Source organism: Hetaerina americana, unplaced genomic scaffold (genome assembly GCF_022747635.1).
Source record: "Hetaerina americana unplaced genomic scaffold, ioHetAmer1.1.p SCAF_79, whole genome shotgun sequence".
NCBI lineage: Eukaryota > Metazoa > Arthropoda > Insecta > Odonata > Calopterygidae > Hetaerina > Hetaerina americana.
This window is the reverse complement of record NW_027287416.1, coordinates 1081770-1103992: the sequence shown is the minus strand read 5'-3', so window position 1 is coordinate 1103992 and position 22223 is coordinate 1081770. Positions and strand designations below refer to the sequence as shown.

At 35.3% G+C, this 22223-nt stretch overlaps 1 protein-coding gene across 1 annotated transcript; it reads right to left on the bottom strand.

The window, feature by feature from the left end:
* Nucleotides 1-211: 211 nt before the first annotated feature.
* Nucleotides 212-20915, bottom strand: IKKepsilon (I-kappaB kinase epsilon). Its single transcript, XM_071596249.1, has 9 exons — nt 20092-20915; nt 19748-19929; nt 17624-17876; nt 15219-15515; nt 9998-10158; nt 7595-8123; nt 6329-6700; nt 5074-5257; nt 212-1559 (listed from the first exon to the last, which is right to left on the bottom strand). Exons 1-9 carry the CDS (start codon nt 20350-20352, stop codon nt 1279-1281), a joined length of 2520 nt encoding a protein of 839 aa, XP_071452350.1. The 5' UTR covers nt 20353-20915; the 3' UTR covers nt 212-1278.
* Between the last annotated feature and the right edge of the window lie 1308 nt (nt 20916-22223).

The following is a 22223-nucleotide window of genomic DNA, read 5'->3' as shown; positions in this document are numbered from 1 at the left end:
AAGGCAAGTATTATATGAACAAATGTAAGAGCTGAATTAAATAATAAACTAGGACTAAAAATTGAAGTTCCTGCATATGCAATGCTTGATTGGAAAATAAAAATGAGAAGAGAATGGATAAAAAGAAGTTATGAAAGTCAAAGACTCCAATACGTGAAAGCAGACTAGGGCTGAAAAGCTTCACAAAGAGCAAGTTGAAAGAAAAAAATAATTAACACAACGTAATATATTTGGAAAAAAAGTTGATTGAAGGTACACTTGTTTACAGCTGATTAAGAGAAATAAATAGTTACATAAAATTAGATGACCAATCTTAGACTTAACAATTTCAGATAACATATTACGTAGTCAAGTACCTACTTATACTGAGGACTATTTGTCTTCATTTTCCCTTTTGGTTATATAGGTAGATCATCTTATCCCAAGTGAATTTTTTTTAATAATGAGAAGACAACAGAAAGATTAGAGAGGTATTTCAACCGTATCATGCTAAATAAAATAGCAATGAACAGTTTAAACGGAAAGAACTATGAAAATGTTCAATATAAATTATTTCTTCATAGGATTTTAGAGTGTGTACAAATGCCATTTGACATCACCCAAAAATAACATTTCACCACATAACATTATTTCTAAGCATTTACATAAATACAGTTGCATTTACAAAATAAAATGAAAGTAAAATGCATTAATTTTTAACCACACTTGTCGGTAATTCCATAACCTAATCATTTTTCCATCGTTAATTTCTGGAATATGTTGAAATTAATTTTATATATTATCAATCATCAATTTACAGTCACAATAAAAAAATATTCCCTTCCAATCATAAAAATGTACAATATCACAAACGTTTCTACAAAATTATCTTCAGATACATATATTACAATCACTTTACACCCCATTGCAACAGGTCAATTTCATATTCAATCACAGATAACTCAGAAAAATAACTCAGTGTTAAATAAAAAATATAAAAACTTTTTCAATACTGAGCAATTTTAGGGCATTACTTAATGACAGCAAAGTTCTATTGACTGCAATTCAGATTGAGTCTAACGTAAACTCAGGGAAATCACCACTTTCTATGGCATAGGGCCTGTATATCGAAAAAATTATGAGATGTTAAAAGTAAAACTAAGTTATAAATTTTAAAATTTTAAAGCTCCCCATTAAAATTACATGTATTCATTGAAAAAAATAGTCATATTTTAAATTTTAACTGGTCATTCTGCCATGCTGGAAGTATGAGGTAAGATGGCTGAATGGAAATGCAAATCACTCACTACACACAATACCAAGGGCATCTTTAGGATTGCTGTTATCATGCTCCATGGCATCTAAGGATAAACTGTCAAGGAACTGAACATATTCTGAATTTTCACACAGCACTTTGAGTACCTCCTCTTGAAGCTGTTTCATCTGAACAAGATTTTTTCCGAGAACCAAGTTGAGTTTAGAAGTATCCAAATTGGATGGTTCACCCTCCTTCATCACTTTGGGAGACTGACTGGCATCTAAACTAAATGATGCATCACTCACACCTACAGCACTCATGCCTGAAAAAAATAATTTTTGCCAAATAAATATACTCTATGATATATGAATAATTGGGAAAGATTGGTCAACAGAAAATATTTCCAAGATGTTAGATCATATCTACAGGCAATAAAAATTTGGGTATCATAGTTAGCTTTCAATTTAGACAGTTAAATGGGGCTTCCTGACACTCCCACTTAACCCTGTTATTCCACAGATTCCGTGGCAATTTCATGAGTTGTCAAAAAATTGTAAATTTCATGAACTGAAATCCAAACTTTTTGCTGGAACAATATTTTTTTAAACTAAAATATTCTATAAAGCATGAAGTTTTATTAAATTTCAACAATAATATTTGAATTTTTATTAGCATTGGTTTTCTACTGGTTACGGTAAGTTTTGGATGAACACACACTATACAACAATACATTGTCTCCCTGAACAAAGTACAAACTGAAACTGGGCACTACAAAAAGCCTCTCTTCATTTCCGCATGAATCCCACCTCTCTTCATTCCACCCAACATCCTAATCCTATTTCCACCCCTTCTTTTTTGCCTAACATTATCCCATCCCCTCTTTCCCATTCTATCACAGTCTTCAACATCCCATCGCTAATTAAAGCACTCCGAATCCATCTTTCCTGCCTCCTTTGAACTTCTATCAACATTCCCCTCTCCTTCCCCACGATATATAACACATTCAAGCTTGTTTTTTTTTCGGTTCATTACACTTTTTACATCCTCCAAACCCACTTTCAAAAACCTCCATTCTATGCCTTCAACCTTACTACAATGACAAGGTAGGAAGAAGCATCATAAATAGAGCAAGCAAGAGTTAAAATATCATTAGTTCTAGTAAAAGCTGAACCAATAAACTTGGTCATTATTACGGTCTACATGCCACCAAAAATTATGGGAAGGAAGAAATTAATAGGGTGTACAATCAATTAGAAGAAATTATTGTGGGTGTTCCTGGAGGTAAATACAGGGTGCGGCAACATAACTTCCTTTTTTTAATACAAACTTGCATTGAAAAAAGGAAGTTATGTTGCTGCACCCTGTATTTCATAATGATGTGAGCAGGAATGCAACAGTACAGCCACAATACAGACAGACAGTTAAGGAACCAAGAATGACCACAGGGAGAAAGCAAGAGAGTTCTGAACGAACCAGGGCTTGATGATTAATGAGAAACACTTGGATCAAATACTGCTATCAGCATAGGTTTACTTGGAAAATTTCTATGGATTCAGAAAGATATCTGTTAAGACTATATTACAGTCAGGCATGGATTTAGGAACAGCATGACTAATTCACACAGTTTCCCAGAATAGGAAAAGGACAATAAAACCATGGATTACAGACAAATTATTAGAAAAATGAGAGAAGACTTTGGAAGGATGTAAACACAGGGTTAGAAAGAAGAAAATAGTTGAAATAACAATATTGGCAACAAGAGCCAATATATCAGTAGGCTGAGATGTTTAAGGCAATAAAATAATCCATGACTAGACCTTTGATCCATTTGAAAAGGTTTAAGGATGAATAACTAAAACATAAAGAGCTCACCAATTTATTGTCATAACATTTCCAGTGGGACCTCTGTTGATTTAATAAATGAATGCATAAGATTGAACCATGGCCATGCTATCAACATGAAGTATGTAAATAACATGCATTGAGTGCCACTAACTTTATTACCAGACACTAATACAATTATTCAATCACAAGGAAAACTTTGAAAACCAATTATATAATGCTTTATAGAAGAAAGCAATTACATCCATACTTTTTTCAGGAGTTGATTCATAGTTTTGCATTGTGTATGTTAGATGATCATACCACAAATGAACTGAAGAACTATGCCACTGCATTTCAAAAAATGCTCACAAACCCAGGTTAAATACGGTTCATATGAATTTATGTTGAACATTTGTTTTAAAATGCAGGTCATTCTATGAGTCCTTAGAAAAAAATAGAAAAACAATTTTTTTTTCTCAAAATAATCTCCTTTTAGCTTAATACATTTTTCTCAGTGCTTCTCCAACTCTTTTAGGCTATCCAAACAGTAGGATTTTAGAAGGTCCTCAAAATAGGCATCGGTGTCGGCGACGACCTCACGTTCGATGTGATTGTTTTTTGTAGAACAGTTTGGAAATTAAAAATGTCATTGGGAGCTAAATCTGGTGAATATGATGGCTGTTACAATAATTTGAATGTTAATACCATAATTTTCAACATCCAAATTGCACTGGAGTGCACCCATGACCCACTGTCTTGATGGAAGAGAACTTTTTCTTTGCCAAATAAGGATGTTTTTTCTTGATTTCTTCAAGCAACCAATGCAATAATGATGCATACTGCTCTCCATTTATTGTTTGATATTTTAGCAAGTAATCGATGCAGATGATTTGGCAAGCATCCAAACAAAACTGTGGCCATCACATCACCTAGTCTGTTGATTTCACTGTCTTTGCCTTCTTCATGGCCAGATTGCCTATACAAACCCTGTTAAAACTGTTCATTTATCTCTGCAATAAAGTAGTCTATCCATGTTACATCCATAGTTATTCATCAATACAGAAACTCACCAGGATTGCGATGGAAATGCACCACAACAGCCTACAAATCAATGACACCACACCCATCTTGTGAGGATTTTTTTTCAGACTCAATGTTTTCTCCAAAATTGAAAGCACTGTATGCACTCTGTAATATACCTGGGGTGAACTTTGATTCGCATTAACTTTTCGCAAACTTTGATTCATCTATTACTCAAAACCATATTGTGAATGTTTTCAATCATTTCAGAGGAAGTCACTTCAGAGGAAGTCACTTCCAACAATCATTTCAGAGGAAGTCACTTCCACTGGATGTCCCAAGCAATGTTCATCATGGAATGAATTACTGCATGGAACTAATTTTTTTCCATCTTTCTAAATAAACAAAATTTTTGGCTTAATCTGATTATGAAAATGAAGTCGCAGGATGGCGCTGAACATAAAACGGTGGTCTGAGAGAGATGAGGCTTACTAAAAGCAAACCTTTACTGATACTCCAAGCGCCATCTCCAAATTTTTGCCGGTCACGGGAATCGAACCAGCGACCTTCAGCTCCACAGGCAGACATGCTAACTCAGGTCTACACTGGCCCCCCAAGCATAAATGTATTTCAGAATTTATAACACATTCCTATAAAGACTAATAGTCACTGTGATATTTCATTGGAGATTGTATGAATAAGAAATATACTACATATATATACTAGAATATACATATTGCATCAATTTATCGACTACAATGTCATTATTCCCAAGTATGACTTCAACATAGTCTTGGTGTTGCAGAAAACTTGATATGAAAAGGTCTCCTAAATACACACTGCATTAATATTATTGTATCAATTACACCCCTCCAGAGAGATGCAGTGAATCAAAAGTGTCATAATATGGGACTACCAGTTAATATTTAACCCACTCTTTTGACTTAAAAAGAGAAATAGTCAATCAAAACAATAGTCACATTTCTTCCTACCTTCACTCCCTCCTGATGGAGACTCCTCTGGATGGGTTTCCTTGTCCACTGGCTGTACAGTAGGTAAGGGAGAATTTCTACTTGCCACCTCTTCCCGTAATATTTCTTCTAATGTCGATGAGCGTCTCACAACAACTCCTAACTCTGCACAACAGGTTTCTAAATCACGTTTCAAAATCCCAGCCTTGAAACAATACCAAAGAAATTAGCAATTCCAACAATCATAGAACAATCTTTCTCCACTGAAAGGTCACAATTATGAATTTGAGTTATTCTGCGGCCACATATAAATATGCCTAGAAAATCCGTTAGATCAGAATTTCAATAAAAAGCAAAAACCAAGAAACTACTACAATAAAAAATCTTTATTACAAAACTCATTTTGATAAAATATCATCCTTATAAAGCTAAATCATTAATTCTGGTGAAAAAGTTTATCCTAAAAACACTACATGAATTTGGAGTAAAGATATTACTATCCAGCTTAGTCACCCTCACAGCTGGGTAAAAACATTCATCTTTATGAAAACAAAAAACATTCCTAGCTTTCAGGCATTTTCATATATACTTAGCCTTTAGGCTTTAGCTTAGCACATTAAGAACTCCTACGGCAACCCCAACCACATATTCATTCAACCTGTAATGGCATAGCATTTTTACCAAAGATGGCAGAATATATGGCAATGGTAAGAGTTCTTTGTTATCAATCATTTAAGTGAATGTTGTGAAATGGCTAAATCGTATAATGTAACAAATTCAAATGCTGTTCCCATTTAAGTTGTTTAATATCCATAAAGAATTGACTGCCAGTCAGCCTTAAAGGAGCCACTTCCTGGTATGCACAGGATTATACTTAAATTGTTTAGGCATGATTCCAGAAAGGCAAAAACACTATGGTTTATGATCTTCTTCTTTCATTCAAAATGAGTTGATTTTACTTTGTTTCATTTTACAATTTACCACCACTTTCAAAAAGTGAATACAGGAAGGGAACTATGATAAACACCAAATATAACTCTGATTATGACAGCTACCCATCTCCATTCTCAAAAAACAAATGAATCTGAGATACAAGGCATGATTACACTATACCAAGTAACACATTACACATGTCACACCAAATTATTATTGGCCATCCCTGTCATATAAAATCAAGTAACAGAAAATACCATACCAAACATTAAATATCTTAAAAAGTGGAAAGTGCCTTAGATACATTGAAAAAAGAATTAAATTTGAAGAAAATTTATTTCACCTGTAAAAGAGCTGTCAGAGACACTTTAAGCTGATCAGAGAGGCGTTCAGTAGACAGGGAACCCGCTGCTTCTGCACCAGCACCAAGTGTAGCAATCGCAGAGGAAGAACGGCGTGCTTTAACTCGCTCCAGCCAATGGAATGTTTCATCGTTGTGAGAGGAAGTCCGGGCAGTACAATCCCTTAAGAGTTGTGCCCATGCTTCCCTAAGACGTCCAACCAAGGATGCGGCCCTAGCAGCTACAGTGCCATCTTCCAGGGAGGTTAATGCAGCCCCACCTCCACCAGAAAACTCATGGGACAAGACACTGCCGTGACCTCCTGCACTAACTCTAGCTTTTAGATTGGTAGCTGCAGCACACAAACCACGTACCTAAAAGAGAAAGAGAGAATAAGAAAGCTAGCAGTTCACTATGAAATCATGAGGAAAACATAAATTACTATTGGGGTATATTTCACACCGACAGTATGCCTCATATTGACTACGTTCAAAACTTCATTGAAATTAAAATTTTATTGTATGCACATAGTGCCCAAGCAGTCAACACTAACCTCCACTATGTTTTTATAGATGTATTGTATTAATGTACAGAACAATTTTATGTAATATTTTTGGAATATTTAAAAAAAAATAACAGAAGTTCAGAAATTTAAAGATTTTCAAAAGAAACTTCCTGGCATTAGTGATCCATTTTTCAAGTCTCTTATATCAATGCTTCATTACAAAACACAAAACAGCTCCTTTCTCGTAATTTATATTACCCTAAGTTAAGAACAAAAATGGAAAAAATCATGAAATTTGCAGTTGCATCAGTGAGTGCTTAGCATAAAGAGTTTTATCCTAAGAGAGACAAACTGATGAGAGCAACAAAAAGATCATGATTAGTCAAGAGACAATATAACAGTGAGGTTACTTTAAAGGTAAGTCATTAACAATCAAATAAAATCATGATTCTAATGATTCTTGAAAAGATGTGATAAAGTGCAATCAGACTTGAAGGATTGTAAATTTTCTATGGACACTCAAACATCCAATGATCACACACAATACCTTCCATAAAGTTATCAACCCGAAGGTCAGTTTGATAGGTGATGGTAGAGTTCACCCAATTCTAAGCCCAAATTTTAATTTAACGCATCAGGGTATGGGAGCCAGATCATTTCTTTGTCTACCACCTTCAGAAAGCTCTGAAATAGATTCAAAGGGATTCGGCAAAATGAACCACAAAACAGCTCAGAACAACATATATTTGCATAGACACCTTACCTTCCTTTCTAACTCCCTTGCCTTCTCCTCTCCTCTGCCCGCATGGAGATCCTCACGGCCTAGAGCAGCAGCCCACCCTGCAGCCCCCATGGCTCTCTGCACAGCAGTGGTGGCATCTTCAACAGCAGAACGTCCCTCATCCTCCGCTATACTGACCGCCAGTGACACCACTGATGCCAAAGCCTCAGCACCACGTGTAGCACCTCTGGCAACGACTGCTAAGGAGTCCACACGTCGCCGCCACTCATGGGCAGTGACACAGCAAGCTTTGGCTGTGGAAGCATCCGTATCAAGGGCAACTCCAGTGGGGAAGGTGGGAAAACGTAACCTTTCCTCAAGACCTGACCCCACAGGGACCTCACCACCATCCCCACCAGGCCCTCCATCACTCCATGGGCCTCGTCTGCCAGGTTCCACTTCATTGTCCTCTTTCGAGAACAAAATGAGGGTGCGAGATGAGTCTGGGGAAGTTGGCGGAAGACGAGAAACAGGTGCGGATTCACCATCGCGTGGCTGGAATTCCTTGTCCCTTCACAGAGTAATTAAAAATTTCATTGCAGTAAGCTTCCAAATAAACATTACACAGATCTCAATAGACACATGCTCAATGGCTAAAATTTATAATATCTGTTTGCTAAGCCAAAAACTATGAATTTTTTTTATGACTTGATGCACTCATATTTTGATTGAGTAGCTTCAATATTAATGATAGTTTAGTATACATTGGGGGTATCATTTTTAAGTAATTATTACTCAGAACTCACCAAGATATTGGTTAAATTTTATTCTGCGTATTAATGGATCTTTATGTACATAATGTTGTAAATTACAGCTATTCATGTTGTTTTGACCTGTTTCAGGAAGCAGTACATTTAAATAACTCACAGTATGGAGATATAGAGGCTTGCAATGCAGTTAGTTCTTTTATTTTAAAGTTTACAACACACGGAAAATCCACAATGAAATGATGGCTGTTATGGAAATTTTAGCTTCACATATGAAAGAGTGGTGAGGTGGAAAAGGAATTTTCAAACTGGTCACTTGCCCCTCACAGACAATCCAAGAGGTGGAAGACCATTACTCATGGGCGATGCTGCCACAGTGAAGAAAGTAGAGGAATTTACCCTCTTACACCGACAAGTAACCAGCCGAAGGATAATGAACAAGACTGATCTTAGTCACGGCAGGGTGAGAAAAAGTATTCACAAAGAATAACACACCTCAATGGTGTCAGCATGCTGGGTTCCATGACTACTAACTCCTCTTCAGAGACTAACACTAGGGGACCTGTCAAGGGAGATGTTTGAATCTTTTGGAGCAAGATGAAGAGAACTTTTGGTCATATGTTAATAATTGATGAATCTTGGATCCAAGAATATGATCCAGAGACCAAAGAGTGGAGTGGAATGAGCAAGGAGTGGAAGCACAGCGACTCTCCTCCACACAAGATGGCTAAGGGGCAGAAGTCTGCAGGGAAGGTCATGCTGTCCGTTTTTTGGGAATGTCATGGAGCCATGTAGTCTTAAAAGACTACCTGGAGATGACTAAACAGACTAACTGGTGAAGGATCAGACCATAACTGGTGCTTATTACCACACCCTGCTGAATAAAGGGCTTGATTCTCTGAAAAATAACCGGTGAGGTATGATCACCAAAGGTATCCATCATCTCGCCGAAAATGCATAAGCTCATCATCTCAAGGGGTGATTCAAGAATCAAAGCCATGTGGCTTTGAAATTTACCACATCCACCCTATTCGCCTGATCTCACCCCAAGTGACTTTTTCTTATTCCTATAACTAAAAACCGTTGTCGGGTCAGAGATTTGACAACACAAATGACATAATTCATGAGGTGGAACAATGGTTTTCAATGCAATCTGTTGAGATCGACAATGACCTTCAAAGAGATCAAGAAGCACGGAGAAATGCATAACTCTGGATGGTGAACACAAAGAGAAGTCTCAAGAAAAACAAATAAAAATTAAGTTATTATTTTTTAGCAATAATCAAAAGTGTACGATATCTCCTTATAAAACATAGCCACTTAATAGCATGAAAAAAATTCTAAAATCAGTGATTTAAGGCAAACTGATTAGTGGTTAATGGGGAGGTATTCAGTCCAAGTTCATTGTTTGAAATCTTGCCTTGATGCCTAACAAAGAAAATTTTAAAATTTTGACCATGAGCATGGGATACACAATGTAACAGTATGCATTAAACACTGAATCATACTTGGTTGTTCCAATTGAATCTTCCAAAAAGCAATATTAAAGCTTCATCAATTTGTCATAAGTGACAATATTATAAAAATTTTACATATTTTCACCATGTATTAAACCTTAAAAAAAATGTGTATAAAAAACGCTAATAACATTTTAAAAGAAAAACTGCGTATTATTCACCTGTAAAGTAACAGTTGAGCACTTGGAAGAATCCCAGTTTCTTCAGTTAGGGCAGCACGCAAGTCAGCCATTGTGGATTCAGGTCGCAAATACAGTCTTATTTCTTGTGCCCCATTTCCATAAAATACATGAACTCGAATGTGGGAAAGCAGTGTTGTCACCTGAAAGATTAAGGACGAAATTATCTCAAATAGGAATGCGAGGGAAAAAACTATAAATTCTTTGGTTATTTTACAAAATAATGTTAAGAGAAACGGATTAAGTAAGCCCCTCAAACTTACATATTTTAGGGTCCTGAGACCTCTACACATAAATCAATGCCATAATAGCCAAAACTTTGTTTCTGAACCCAGATTTGACATAAAATCTTATTATTTCATGGAGATGACAAACCAATTTTTTTCACATTTTTTCCCAGGTGTCCTTCATAACTGTGAGCTCTTATACTAGATGGAATACCCATTTAAATTTAACGAGTATAATATAATATAATTAATGGTTTCTGGCGTAACTTAATGGAACCGATTCATTAAAAATAAATGAAACCCGGGTCATGTGAATAAATCGTTTTCGTGTGGAACTACAAAGTTAGTCCTTTCATTTATTTATATAATATAATAAATAAAGATATTGCCACTTTTATGCATCAATAATGTTCACGCAGCTTAGATTTCTTCTGTGAAAATAGATAATGCTCATGTAGGAGATTTTTTTGAATGCCAAATATCCAGTGGTAAAAAAGTCCAAAAACATAGTTTTTCTAATTTAATTCCTGCTTGAAATATAGTGGCATAATGGCAATAGCAAACTGTTTTTCCATATATTCTCTCTATATACCCTAGATGTACCAAAATTCCATTATAATGCAACAATTTCAAGGCATTAAAATCATTTGCCTTCACCAGGATTCAAACCTGGATCCCTTGATGTCCAGCCAAGTACCATTCATATTCTCAGCCATGTGTATGGTACCAGAGTCCACAAAGTTAAAGCCAAATTTAGACACTGGGGTGTTTTACCTTTGACAAATTCTAAGAACTTGCAGGAGATGCTACAACAGTAACTTTTAATGGAGTCATCCACTACATGTCCATTATAATGCAACAATTTCAAAGGGTAAAACTCATTCGCCTTGACCAGGATTTAAACCCGGATCCCTCGATGTTCAGCCAAGTGCTTGCACACATAACTCTGTTAAAAGTTACTGTTGTGATATCTCCCGCAGGTTCTTAGAATTTGAAAAATTCCATTAATTACTAATTTTTTTATTTCTTAATAGCTAGTATCACTTGTTATTTGTAACCATTTGAGAACTATTATACATTTTTATAAATAGGATGTTAATATTTGCCCATCACTGATATTTCTACTGATATTTGCATTTCTCAACCAATAATTTCAGGCATTATATTGCTTTCACCCCTTCAACTATTAATTAATTCTCTAATAATTCTATTTCCAGTAGCCTTATTTTTTCTTAGATTTTTCTTTTCAACAATCAATTTATCATCTATCAACTCAGGGGTACTCGCATAGAATTTTGTCCTATTTCATGCTAAGTCTATTCGTGCTTACATGGGGTGTCCATGACCATCCATCTATTTTTGTTTATTACTTAAATAATATCAGGATAGTCTGAAAGTTTTCTGACCTAAAAAGTAAACAAGACATTTTTTCTTCAAATTCATTTTTTTTTCAACATAGTCTCTTTTAAGTTGACACACTTTTTCCAGTGATACTTGAACTTTGTTAAACCTTCCTAATATTAGCTGACGTCTTTCTCTAAAAAATACAGGTTTACACATGTGACAACCTCTTTGCCTGATGAAAATCTGCCCTCCAAGTGAAACCTTAAGATTAAGAAACAGGATTAAATCACTGGGGGCCAGATCTGGTGAGTACAGTACATAGTAAAACAATTCGAAGTGCAATTTGTGAATTTTAACCATGAGACCGCCCAAGTGTGAGCTGGTGTTGTCCTGATGATAAAGCACATTCTTCTTCTTCAAATGCCATCGTTTTTTGCAATTTCTGCCTTCAGCTTTTCAAGTAATGATGCACAACACTCTCCTGTTATAGTTTTCCCTTTTTGAAGATAATCAATAAACACACTCCCGTGGCGATCACTAGAAACAGTCACCATCACCTTACCATGTAACTTTCTTTGCCTTTTTTGGAGCAGGTTCTCCCTTTGCAATCTACTGTTTTGGCTGTTCTTTTGTCTCTGGAGTATAGTGGCAGACCCAAATTGTATCAAAATTTATGAATCAATGAAAAATCTGATTCGCTTTGCTTAAAGCACTCCTACTGCTCCACTCTCGGCAATGCATTCCAATGCATTTTTGGTCAAAATTGAGAAAACGCAGCACCCAATGCAAGGATAACTTACACATGTCTAATTCTTCAGTCAATATATGGCAAATGCATTCTTTCGATATTCCCTTAGCCATAAGTTTGGAGTTGGATGGATGGAGTAAATTTTATCATGCTTGCCAATGGAAAGATAAGGTGAAAAAGAAACATTTTCAAATGAGGGCAAAATAAAAGTTTTCGAACAAGTTAATTCCAATGATGTAATATTGATTTGGTGAAACATCAACAATGCAGGCCTCTACAAATAAAACGGTGAAAAATCACAATTAGATTCTGAAACATGTAAACCAGTGCAGACATTTGTCAAAAAAAGACATGTCTAGAATTCCAAGTATGAAGAACTATTGAAAGTGTGTTTTTAATTGATAGATCATCAAATAATGGCATCATGAATGGCATCATCATAAGAAACAAAGAATTGCACATTCTCACAAAATAAGGAATCAAAGATTTCACCACGTCCATGGTTGATTGGATAAATTTTAAAATATTCACAATCTTGTATTCAAGGCTGTGGGTAGTAAAAGTAGAAGTGATGAAGATGAGACTACAACTCAGTAGAAGGTGTACAAATTGAGTAATCTTCTTGAAGACTATAAACTAAAACATGTTTTCAATGCAGACAAGACAGAGTCTTTTACTGTCTTACTAATCGCACATGCAGCAGAAAGTGACAAGCTTCAGTCACTAGTGGTTAGTAAATAAAAGAGATCTTAAAAAATTTGAAAACATGGCCCACTAGATACACAGTAAATTCCATTACATGCATGACCTCATAAATAGTTAAGGATTACTTTATGCTGTGGATGTTAAAATGGGGTCTCAGAACAGGAATATTTGGCTGTTTATTGATCAGTGTCTAGCCCATCCACCAAATGTACTTGCAACCATTTGTCAAGAATTGTACAGTTACAATTTTTTCCATCAAATTGAGCTAGAGAGCTACAACCACTAGCTTTAAGTATACAGTGGAACCTCACTTAACAAGCACCTCAAACGGTTAGCAATTTGCATAATAAGCAAGAAGCTTAATGAGACTTTTTGCATAATGAGTGATGAGGAGAGGGGAATTCCAGGATTCATTGCGTGCCTGCTACTGCAGTTTGTCTCTAGCACTCGTTCCACTGACACCTTAGCATCACTGGTGATTACACATTTTTCCAAACTTGTGCTCATACATATTATTAGTGCTTTTTTGGTCTAAGTTTAATAATATTTTGTGCACAGTTTTAAAATTGATACAGAAGAAAATCCATAAGAATAAAGCCATAAAAGAATAAAAATAACAACAGAAATGAAAAGTAAAATCACTGAAAATCTATAACAAGTTGTAAGCATCAAAAATCGTTCATATCAACGATTGGCTTTTCTTGGAGAACACGAACTATGGAGATAGATGCTTCAAATAGAGTGACAAGAGTATCTACGCAACCATTATGTATTCTCAATGATGCTGAAAGGTTGCTTCTTATATCCATAAATGAAATGAAATTACAATGCGACACCATTAATAAAACTATTATTTTTTAGAGAGGGAAAGTGATTTTCACCAACCTCGTTAATGAGATAAGAGAGATCATCGAAGGCAGGACAAATATTTATGGGGAGCCATGCATGACTCGAGAAGTTAACAAGAACAACCATCATCCATGATGTTGTGAAGCATGGTGAAGCAGCAAGCTCCGAGTTAAAGGCAGCAGAGAACCTCATCAGTGACTTCAAAAACCTCATAGATTCTGAGGGTTACCGGCCACAACATGTTTTAATTGTGATGAAACAGCTCTCTTTGGGAAGAAGATTCTAAAGCAAACCTATATTTGTGCACAAAACAATAGAAAAAACTGCATTGCCCGACCAAATGGCAATGAAAGGCCATCTCACCCTGCCATTTTGGACAAATGCAAGCAGCAATTTGAAAATCAAGCCCAAGCTTGTTTACTATTTAGAAATTCCATGAGCCTTCAAGCAGTGTTAAGTCCAAAACAGCAGGCCATATGAGATGTGGAGGTCATGGGAAACTTTTACATCATACCATGCATACAAGGCATCGCCCTAATAAGGCAGCGGCAACGTGCCAAAAAATATATTTAATGATCATTTTAAGTTTCATTTTTACCAAATTTTGAAGCACTAGCAAAAACAAATGTCTCTACATGGCTTTCTAGTAAAAAGGAATTAGGTACACATCATATATAATTGATAAAATGCACAAAGAATCAAAATTTATTTTGATTCTTTGTACATTTTGCAAATCGAGTTCGCATTCCCAATTGTTACATCCCACAATTGAAGAAAAGGGGAATGTGGTCCATGACCCTAAACAGTGTATACATAATTTTCTTTGAATATTTTTCTTTAAGTTTTCTTTTACATATTTTTTTTGGCATGGAGTGCATTATCGTATTTACATTAATTAATATGCAAAAATTTTTTTCCTAAAAGTTTTTTACTTTACGAGAAAGGCTGCAGAATGGATCATGCTTGTATTATGAGGTTCCACTGTATAAATACTTTGAGATTGTTTTGTGATGAAGAATTTAATTCCAGTTGAAGTTATTTGTGATGATGACTTCAGTAATCAAACATGTAAAAGTGAAAATTCTTCTTTCCTGCTATATGTATTTTCCCACCTTTTACACTTTTTTGGGGGTACACAATCCTAGGAAGTACAGGAACATAGATGTAGAAGGCAGAAATGTGAAAGCTAATAAACCATTTCATTTCTAAATTTTTCTCAAACATCTAGGATCATCAATTTTTGTCAAATTTCAATTTGTGCCAAGGAAGACATAAGAAAATTTACTAAATGCACATTTAAAAACTAGAGGATTTCAAGGGCTTTCTGTACCTGAGAAAAGTATCTCTCAAAAGTCCACATGCGCTGCGGGCTAGCCTCAAGCAGACCAGCCAGTAGGGGTGTGAGGAGGCGTCGTAGACCCCTACAACAAGGGCAGTGCGGTGGTAGAGAACGGCCCCACTCCACAGGGCCTCCTTTAGTAGACTGGGCACCCCACAACACCCCAGAAGCCTTGCGGGTTGTGATGTAATGCATTGTCTCTCTATTTCGACGGCCTCCCCATGGCCTGAAGGGAAGTTGTCCAGTTGCTACATGATAAAGGGTTACACCCATTGACCATAAATCAACCTAAATGAACACAGAGGCAAAGAGATAATATCACCTGAATTAAATATAACTCTACATTCAATATGCTATACTGAATAAGCACTACTCACTAATAATGACAGAAAACACAAATGGCAAGGAAGAAACCTCTCACATCATTGAGTGACTATAAAACCAATTAACTAAGTATTATAAGTTCTTGGTAATATATAAATATCTATGAGGTACTATCTATACTCCCTGCAATACTGATCCAGACTAATTTGAATTATCACTTTCCAATTTTAAGAGACATCCTGACTGAAAATAATCCAGGGCAAAAATCAGCAGGTATTTCTCAGATGCCAGAGAATGAACGTACTCCTTACCACCAAAATAATTGACATGTAGCATTTGAACACTATTGGCTAAAATCTGCAATAGAATATGGAAGTTTGAAATTCAAGCTTTCTTTGTTACCCTTAAGGTGGTGATTCATTTAAAAAGAGCCTTGTTGAAAATATAAGTAAGGGAAATACCAAAAAGAATAAAAACCCTCAAAAATGATCAACATACAGTTAACGCAAGCAGACTAATGAAGGGGAAGCTTGATGTGTCTTATACTCTCCTCTACCCTCAGTATTTTTTCATAATATTTTACCAAGGCTCTTTTCAATTTATACTCAATACACAAAGTAGTTACAGTGTTACTTAAAGGAACTGGACAATCTCAGCATAAAACTGTATTTTATAACAAATTAAATTGAAATTTCTCCCCACATAAGACAAGGACAGAATTCAAGACAGCCTCACAAAAATTGTGCTCTATAGTATCAACCACAAATACAAACTTCATCAGCTTGTGAAATATTAATAAGGTACATTTTTGTCAGTTAAGTAAACAATAGATCTTTGCTGACCACATAAAAATTACTTTTTCATGGTGGCCACTCATATAATGGATTCTCATTTCTTACTTTTTCTTGATTTTGGCAAATAAATGCAGTCCTCTTTTCTAATTTATACTCTTGAGTGTTAGGAGTCTAATTTACATTTTTTGTAGGTTTTTCATTATCATTATGCATGTCAGTGGTATCACTGAAGTCAGCACAACTGTAGAATTGGTTTATAAGACAGAACCGATGCAATGGCCTATGCAAGCGAAGTGACAAGCAATGGCCCATGGCAAGCAAACTTATACCACAACTAAAAAAAATTATGTTCCCATCGGGAATCCCAAATTATCATATTTCTGATATGAGCATCAAACACCCACAAATTTATCAAAAAAGCTCAGCAGAAATTATTTTGAGAATTCAGTACTCCATACTACCTTTCAACGCTACATTTGAATGGCAAGCATTATAGCCCATATTTCTGTAGAAATGTATATACTGTATTGTGATTTTTTTACTATAAAACAAGAAATGGGCAGTAAAAATCTAATATTATAATCCTTCCATATTATTCCGTTCCATTTTCCAAATTCATTTCTGGCATCCCAAAATCTCTTTTTCTTCAACCTAAATTATCCTCCACCATTCTAGATTCAGATGGAATTGCAATCGATTGCACACAAGAAAGTGTCCCTAAAGATTTATCATCCCTGAATATTGAGAAAGAAAGTCATATTCACTTTTTGGTGCTACATTTTCTGAATTTTTTAAAATTTAAATCCTCACCTCCTGATGCTTATCAAAGGTCAATGAGTTTCAGGAATTTCAGTGGAGCAAGAGTAATACCCAACTGCTCCTGTCTCTGCACCCTTATTAACTTCCCCTCCTTAAATATTGGGCAAGACCTAACCTTTTTAATTGCACACCCAAGACAAAGCACATTATTACATAAACACTCTAATGGCAGAAGTAATAAAAGGTACACAATTATAGTGCATCTGCATCTACAAAATACCCCGCAAGCCACCGCAAGAGTGTGTGGAGGGGGGTGTGTTAGGTCACCAGCCATACATGCATTATCACAATCATATCACTTTCTCACACACATTAGTCCGATCATGCACTCGAAAACTTTTAATCGCACTAAAAAAGTACTTACATGCCACACTATTCAATAAAAGCATAGGTATATTCAAATCATGCTGAAGGACTGTTAACAACAAATGCTGTTTAGTACAACATACAAATGCTTACAGTGGCCCCAAAAGCTTTTCTTGATGATGATGTAGAACCTGAAGTACCCAGAGCACCACCACGACTTGTGCCAACACCATGGCCTTGTGGTCCACCTTGCTGCGGCCATCTCAATACTGCTCGCTCATACATGTCTGGATGCAAATACTCTTCAGTTCCATAGAGAGAAACAAACTGCTGCCCTTCTTCCAATTCCCGAGCAGCACCAAAGTCAGTTAATTTATACACCGCCTTTCCCTCATCCGTAATGAACCTGTTTAAGAAATAAAAAATCATTAGATTTCTACAAATGTGATATCTTTGGCAGATGAAATACAAAAATTGTTTACATAGGGAAAATCAGAATTAAGTTAGAGTGCATAAATCAATCAAAAGGTTGAAAAATTAGTTATAGAAGAAGAGCCTGTGCAAAATCAGACAGTGCAAGCTTATGTATCTTCTGACATAAAAAGGAACCTGGTCCATTTTCAGATCAAGAGTAACCCTACTTCCTTTAATTGTGCAATCAGGTGAGCCAATGTGTCATTTTTGGACAAAACGGTTAAGTGAACTCATAGAAGAATTCTCCCAAGACTTGTGCACCTTTTCTCATGTGGCCATGGGTAATATTGAAATCTAAAAATCTGTTGTTGTCCTTCATTTGCAGATTGGCTCCCAAGTCTGGCAAAAAAAATTTCCAGACTTTTCCAAGACTTTCCAGATCCATGTAGGTCCTTTTTCAAGCTTTCCACCAAAGTTGGCTTTTTTTAGATTTTCCAGGTAATTACAAACTTTGAGCTACCATAAACTGCCTATAAATGATAGGAATATATGTAACTGCTGATTTACTATAATATTATTAAAAACGAACGAAGTTAACAGACCTTGCCTCAAAAGAGAGGCTGAGAGACTGACTAGTACTAAACCCAATGCCATGGGAAATTCATACATTAGGGTAGAGGTGCCAGTTCCTTTCCCTATGCTGTGTATGGTTAGCCAGAAAGATCTACAGTATAGGATCCTCTATAACCCAAAACAGCCAAAGAGCTTGGAGTAGAGGGCACCCAAAGACATTCCCAAGAATCAAACCCCGAGGCCCTCCAGTCAATTGCCCAGCACCCTACCAACTGGATTGCCAAATCCCCCTATAATTGTTTATGAGTACAAAAGTATATTTTTAAACGAAACAAGCTACATTACTGCTATTTCAATTAAAATCAGTGGTGCCATTTTCACATAATGCATCAACATTAATAATTACTTAAAAAATGGAATTGAGATAATAATACTAATAATGTACTTTCTCTGAGTCTGAAGAGTGTAGAAGATCACCGAAAGCTCAATTAAACGCAATGTATGGACACATTCTTATTTTTACATAGATATAAAGATTAAGCTTATTGATTTCACTACTTCATTTATAGAATGGAAAAGTGAACAGCACAAACATAAATACTCATAAAATGTATTGTCATATATGAACAAACTCTTTCCATTAACGATTTATCAGATCAATATCCACTAAGTTTCCCATTATGACTCTCTCTTTCAAAATTAGATCACGATATAATGGCGATTACAGAAATATTCTTGTGGGAGAATTCATGTTATTTCACCATTATTACTAAGACTATTTAATCATTAAACTATCACCTCATGACACAAAAACGTGTTCAGATTGGATGGTACCTTGTCAGAAGCAGATCCTGCAAATTTGGATCTTCGCCAGCTAACCATTAGCATTCTATGAGCGTTTGCAGCTTTCTGAAGTCTTTAATGAATTCTTCAAAATTATGTTTGCATTGATTTGTCAATAATAGATATAACGCAATAGTTTTGCAAACTTCGAAAAACTGCCCCTTTAACAAACTTTGCCATATAAGTTGCACAATTACTATGCAACGAAAAAATGGTTCTTTCTTATTATCATAGTAGAAAATTTTCGGTTTTCTAATAATGAGCATATTGTATGGGCAGTACTAAATATTAAGAATAATATAAACCGGCGATCCAATTGTGTAAAAAGTACACAAGTTATCATCACTTCTAATAATGTAAATTAGACAACTGAAAAAAATTGTTTCTGTAAAATTACCATTCTTTCACAAAAACTGTAATACCGCTAATGTAGATCAAAACATTCACCTCATTATGTTTCCAGGTTTCAAATCCCTGTGCACTAGATTATGATCTCTTAGGTGTTTCATTCCCGCAGTTACATGTTCTAAAACCAGCAAAAACTCATGTTCTGGTAGACCATAAGCATGTTCAGGATCATCGAGCATGTTGAACAAGCTACCACCAGTGCATAATTCCATTACGATAACCTGTTGTGAAAGACAATACGTTGGATTAAAGCAATGTCATCAGTTTAACCATGAATATGACGTAAAGAACTTCGATTGTTTCAGGAGATATATATTTAACCAATTGAGAGAGAATCAACAGAGAAACCAGTTGCAGGAAGCAAGACTTTGAAAATTTCTCACTTTTGATACTGGCTCTCCTTCTTCTTCCTCGATAGCAAGCAGACGAACGACATTTTCATGGTCTACTTTTCTCAATACTTCAAATTCTCGGGCCTGGACTGCTGCTGGACGAAGTTGTGATAGTGCATTGAAGGCTTTTACTGCCACTGCTTCCCCCGTTCTTCTATCAACTCCTTGAAATACAGCACCCGTGGCACCTTTACCAAGTACACTAGTGGTGCACCACACGTAACTAGGAGAGCCCCTCAGAAATGATGCCATGGTATTTCAGCAAATTTGAATACTTTTGGAATGAGTAAACCTTTTGGGCCAGTTAATGCTTTATCCTAGAAAAACACGGTAAGTTTTCATGAAAAGCACCTATCCAAACCGGATAAATCTTTCAGGCACATGTCGCTAAGAGTTAGCTGCAAGAGTGAAGTTTCACTTGTTAAGAGAGAGCTGTTTCTCTTTCGATTCGAAGGATGATAGGAATAATTAGCACCGTAACGATCAAATCTTTGATGCATGACCGAACGTTCCTCATAAGGGGTGAAAAGGGAGAAAATTTCTCAGCTATTCGAATTGGCTGTTTTTATCGAAAGTTCAAAAATAACGTAACTATCTCTCTACAAAAAAATGATAACACATAAAATCGGATTGTGTCGCAAGCTATCACATTACGTTGAAATTTATACATTTAAAGCTATGTCGTGTCTCTCTATTATGACTCTTAATCTTCCTGATCACTGTTCGACTTATATTTATCAAATTTTTGATGGATGGACAGTTTCCTAAATTGAATACGCTTTTATCTTCACAGACTGACTGAACCATTTTCTTCAAAAAATTTTGTCAAACACTGTGCGCTAATCGTACGTTTTCTATTTGAAACTCGACAGCTGGTTGCATGAGAGGAATTCGGTGGAGACACTATCCACCATTGTTATCAGGCGAGTCTAGCAAAAAATGCGGGATTTTCCGAAGTCGATAAAACAGTATTATGCTAATTTAAGGTATTTAAATGTCCGTATTTAAGTACTCTCGTAGTCTAAGTAGACTAAGCCACAGTCATCTTGATGTTCAATACATTACATGAGATATCAGATCTATTGATGAATCGGCTGATTAAATATTATTAAATTTTATTTCTTACACAAACTAGTATAAAATGTGTAACTGAAACAAAGTTCGGAAGAGTTAATCGATAAGATTATTTACAATAAGTGTTGTTTCATTCCCAATTTTAAAAAATCAGGAATGCCATAATCCATGATTGTCTAATTGAATCTATTTAGGATCAATGAGATAAATTTATCAATTGTTATGTTTTATTTCTATTTGCCTTGCTTTTTAAACAACCTTGCACGCAAACGTGCATTGAAAATTATATTGATGTAGTTGTGTTTTTTTAAATATATTTTTACTTAATTTTGTAGCTTAATTTATTTTGTAATCTAGATTATCATTAGTTGTTCAATGTAATGTTACCAGAACCAGCAGGTATGAGGGATAGCCAAAAATGCTAATATATTGATATTTTTCTGTAATTTATAAAAAAACTTGATTTTTTCCTCTCCAACATGGGCATTTTATGTATGATATTTTTCTGATGCAAGTGCTAGAAAACTGAATTCACTAATTTTTTAAATAATGCAATTGACATAAAAATATTTTTACCACCACACGTTCACATAACTAACAGTAAACTGTGAGGAAAAAACAAAGTAATCTGACTGATTTATATACTTGAATATTACCTAATCTATATATTAATTATGTCAGTGATTTTTACTCTCACCAATAAATCATCAAAATTAGCCAAGTACCTACCTCTAAGATGCAGAGTTTTATTCATTACTTTTATGATAGAAACTGTTTAGTTAATTTGGCTTTGTGATAATACTGAACTCAGAAAAACTGCTTGAGGAACAATAAAAATATTCATTTACCATTAGATTTCAGATATCATATATTTAATTTTCTAAAACATACTTTCGTTAGCTATATAATTTAGGTACATAAATGCCTGAAGGAGCTGTCAAGAGGTTAAAGAATTTACACAGAATAGAGAAAGGAAAGCTGTAGTAAACCAATCTTAGGATTGAAATACTGATGATGACATAAATGTCAATATTTCAAACACTTCAGTT

Bases quoted from the DNA above. Each gene is read 5' to 3' on its own strand.
- IKKepsilon (XM_071596249.1), bottom strand. From the start codon at position 20,352: ATGGCATCATTTCTGAGGGGCTCTCCTAGTTACGTGTGGTGCACCACT. The intron at 15,516-17,623 runs GTAAGCATTTGT...GTGTTCATTTAG, and splicing joins GAAAAGCTTTTGGGGCCACT to GTTGATTTATGGTCAATGGG. The intron at 10,159-15,218 runs GTACAGAAAGCC...TTAATCTTTCAG, and splicing joins TTGAGAGATACTTTTCTCAG to GTGACAACACTGCTTTCCCA.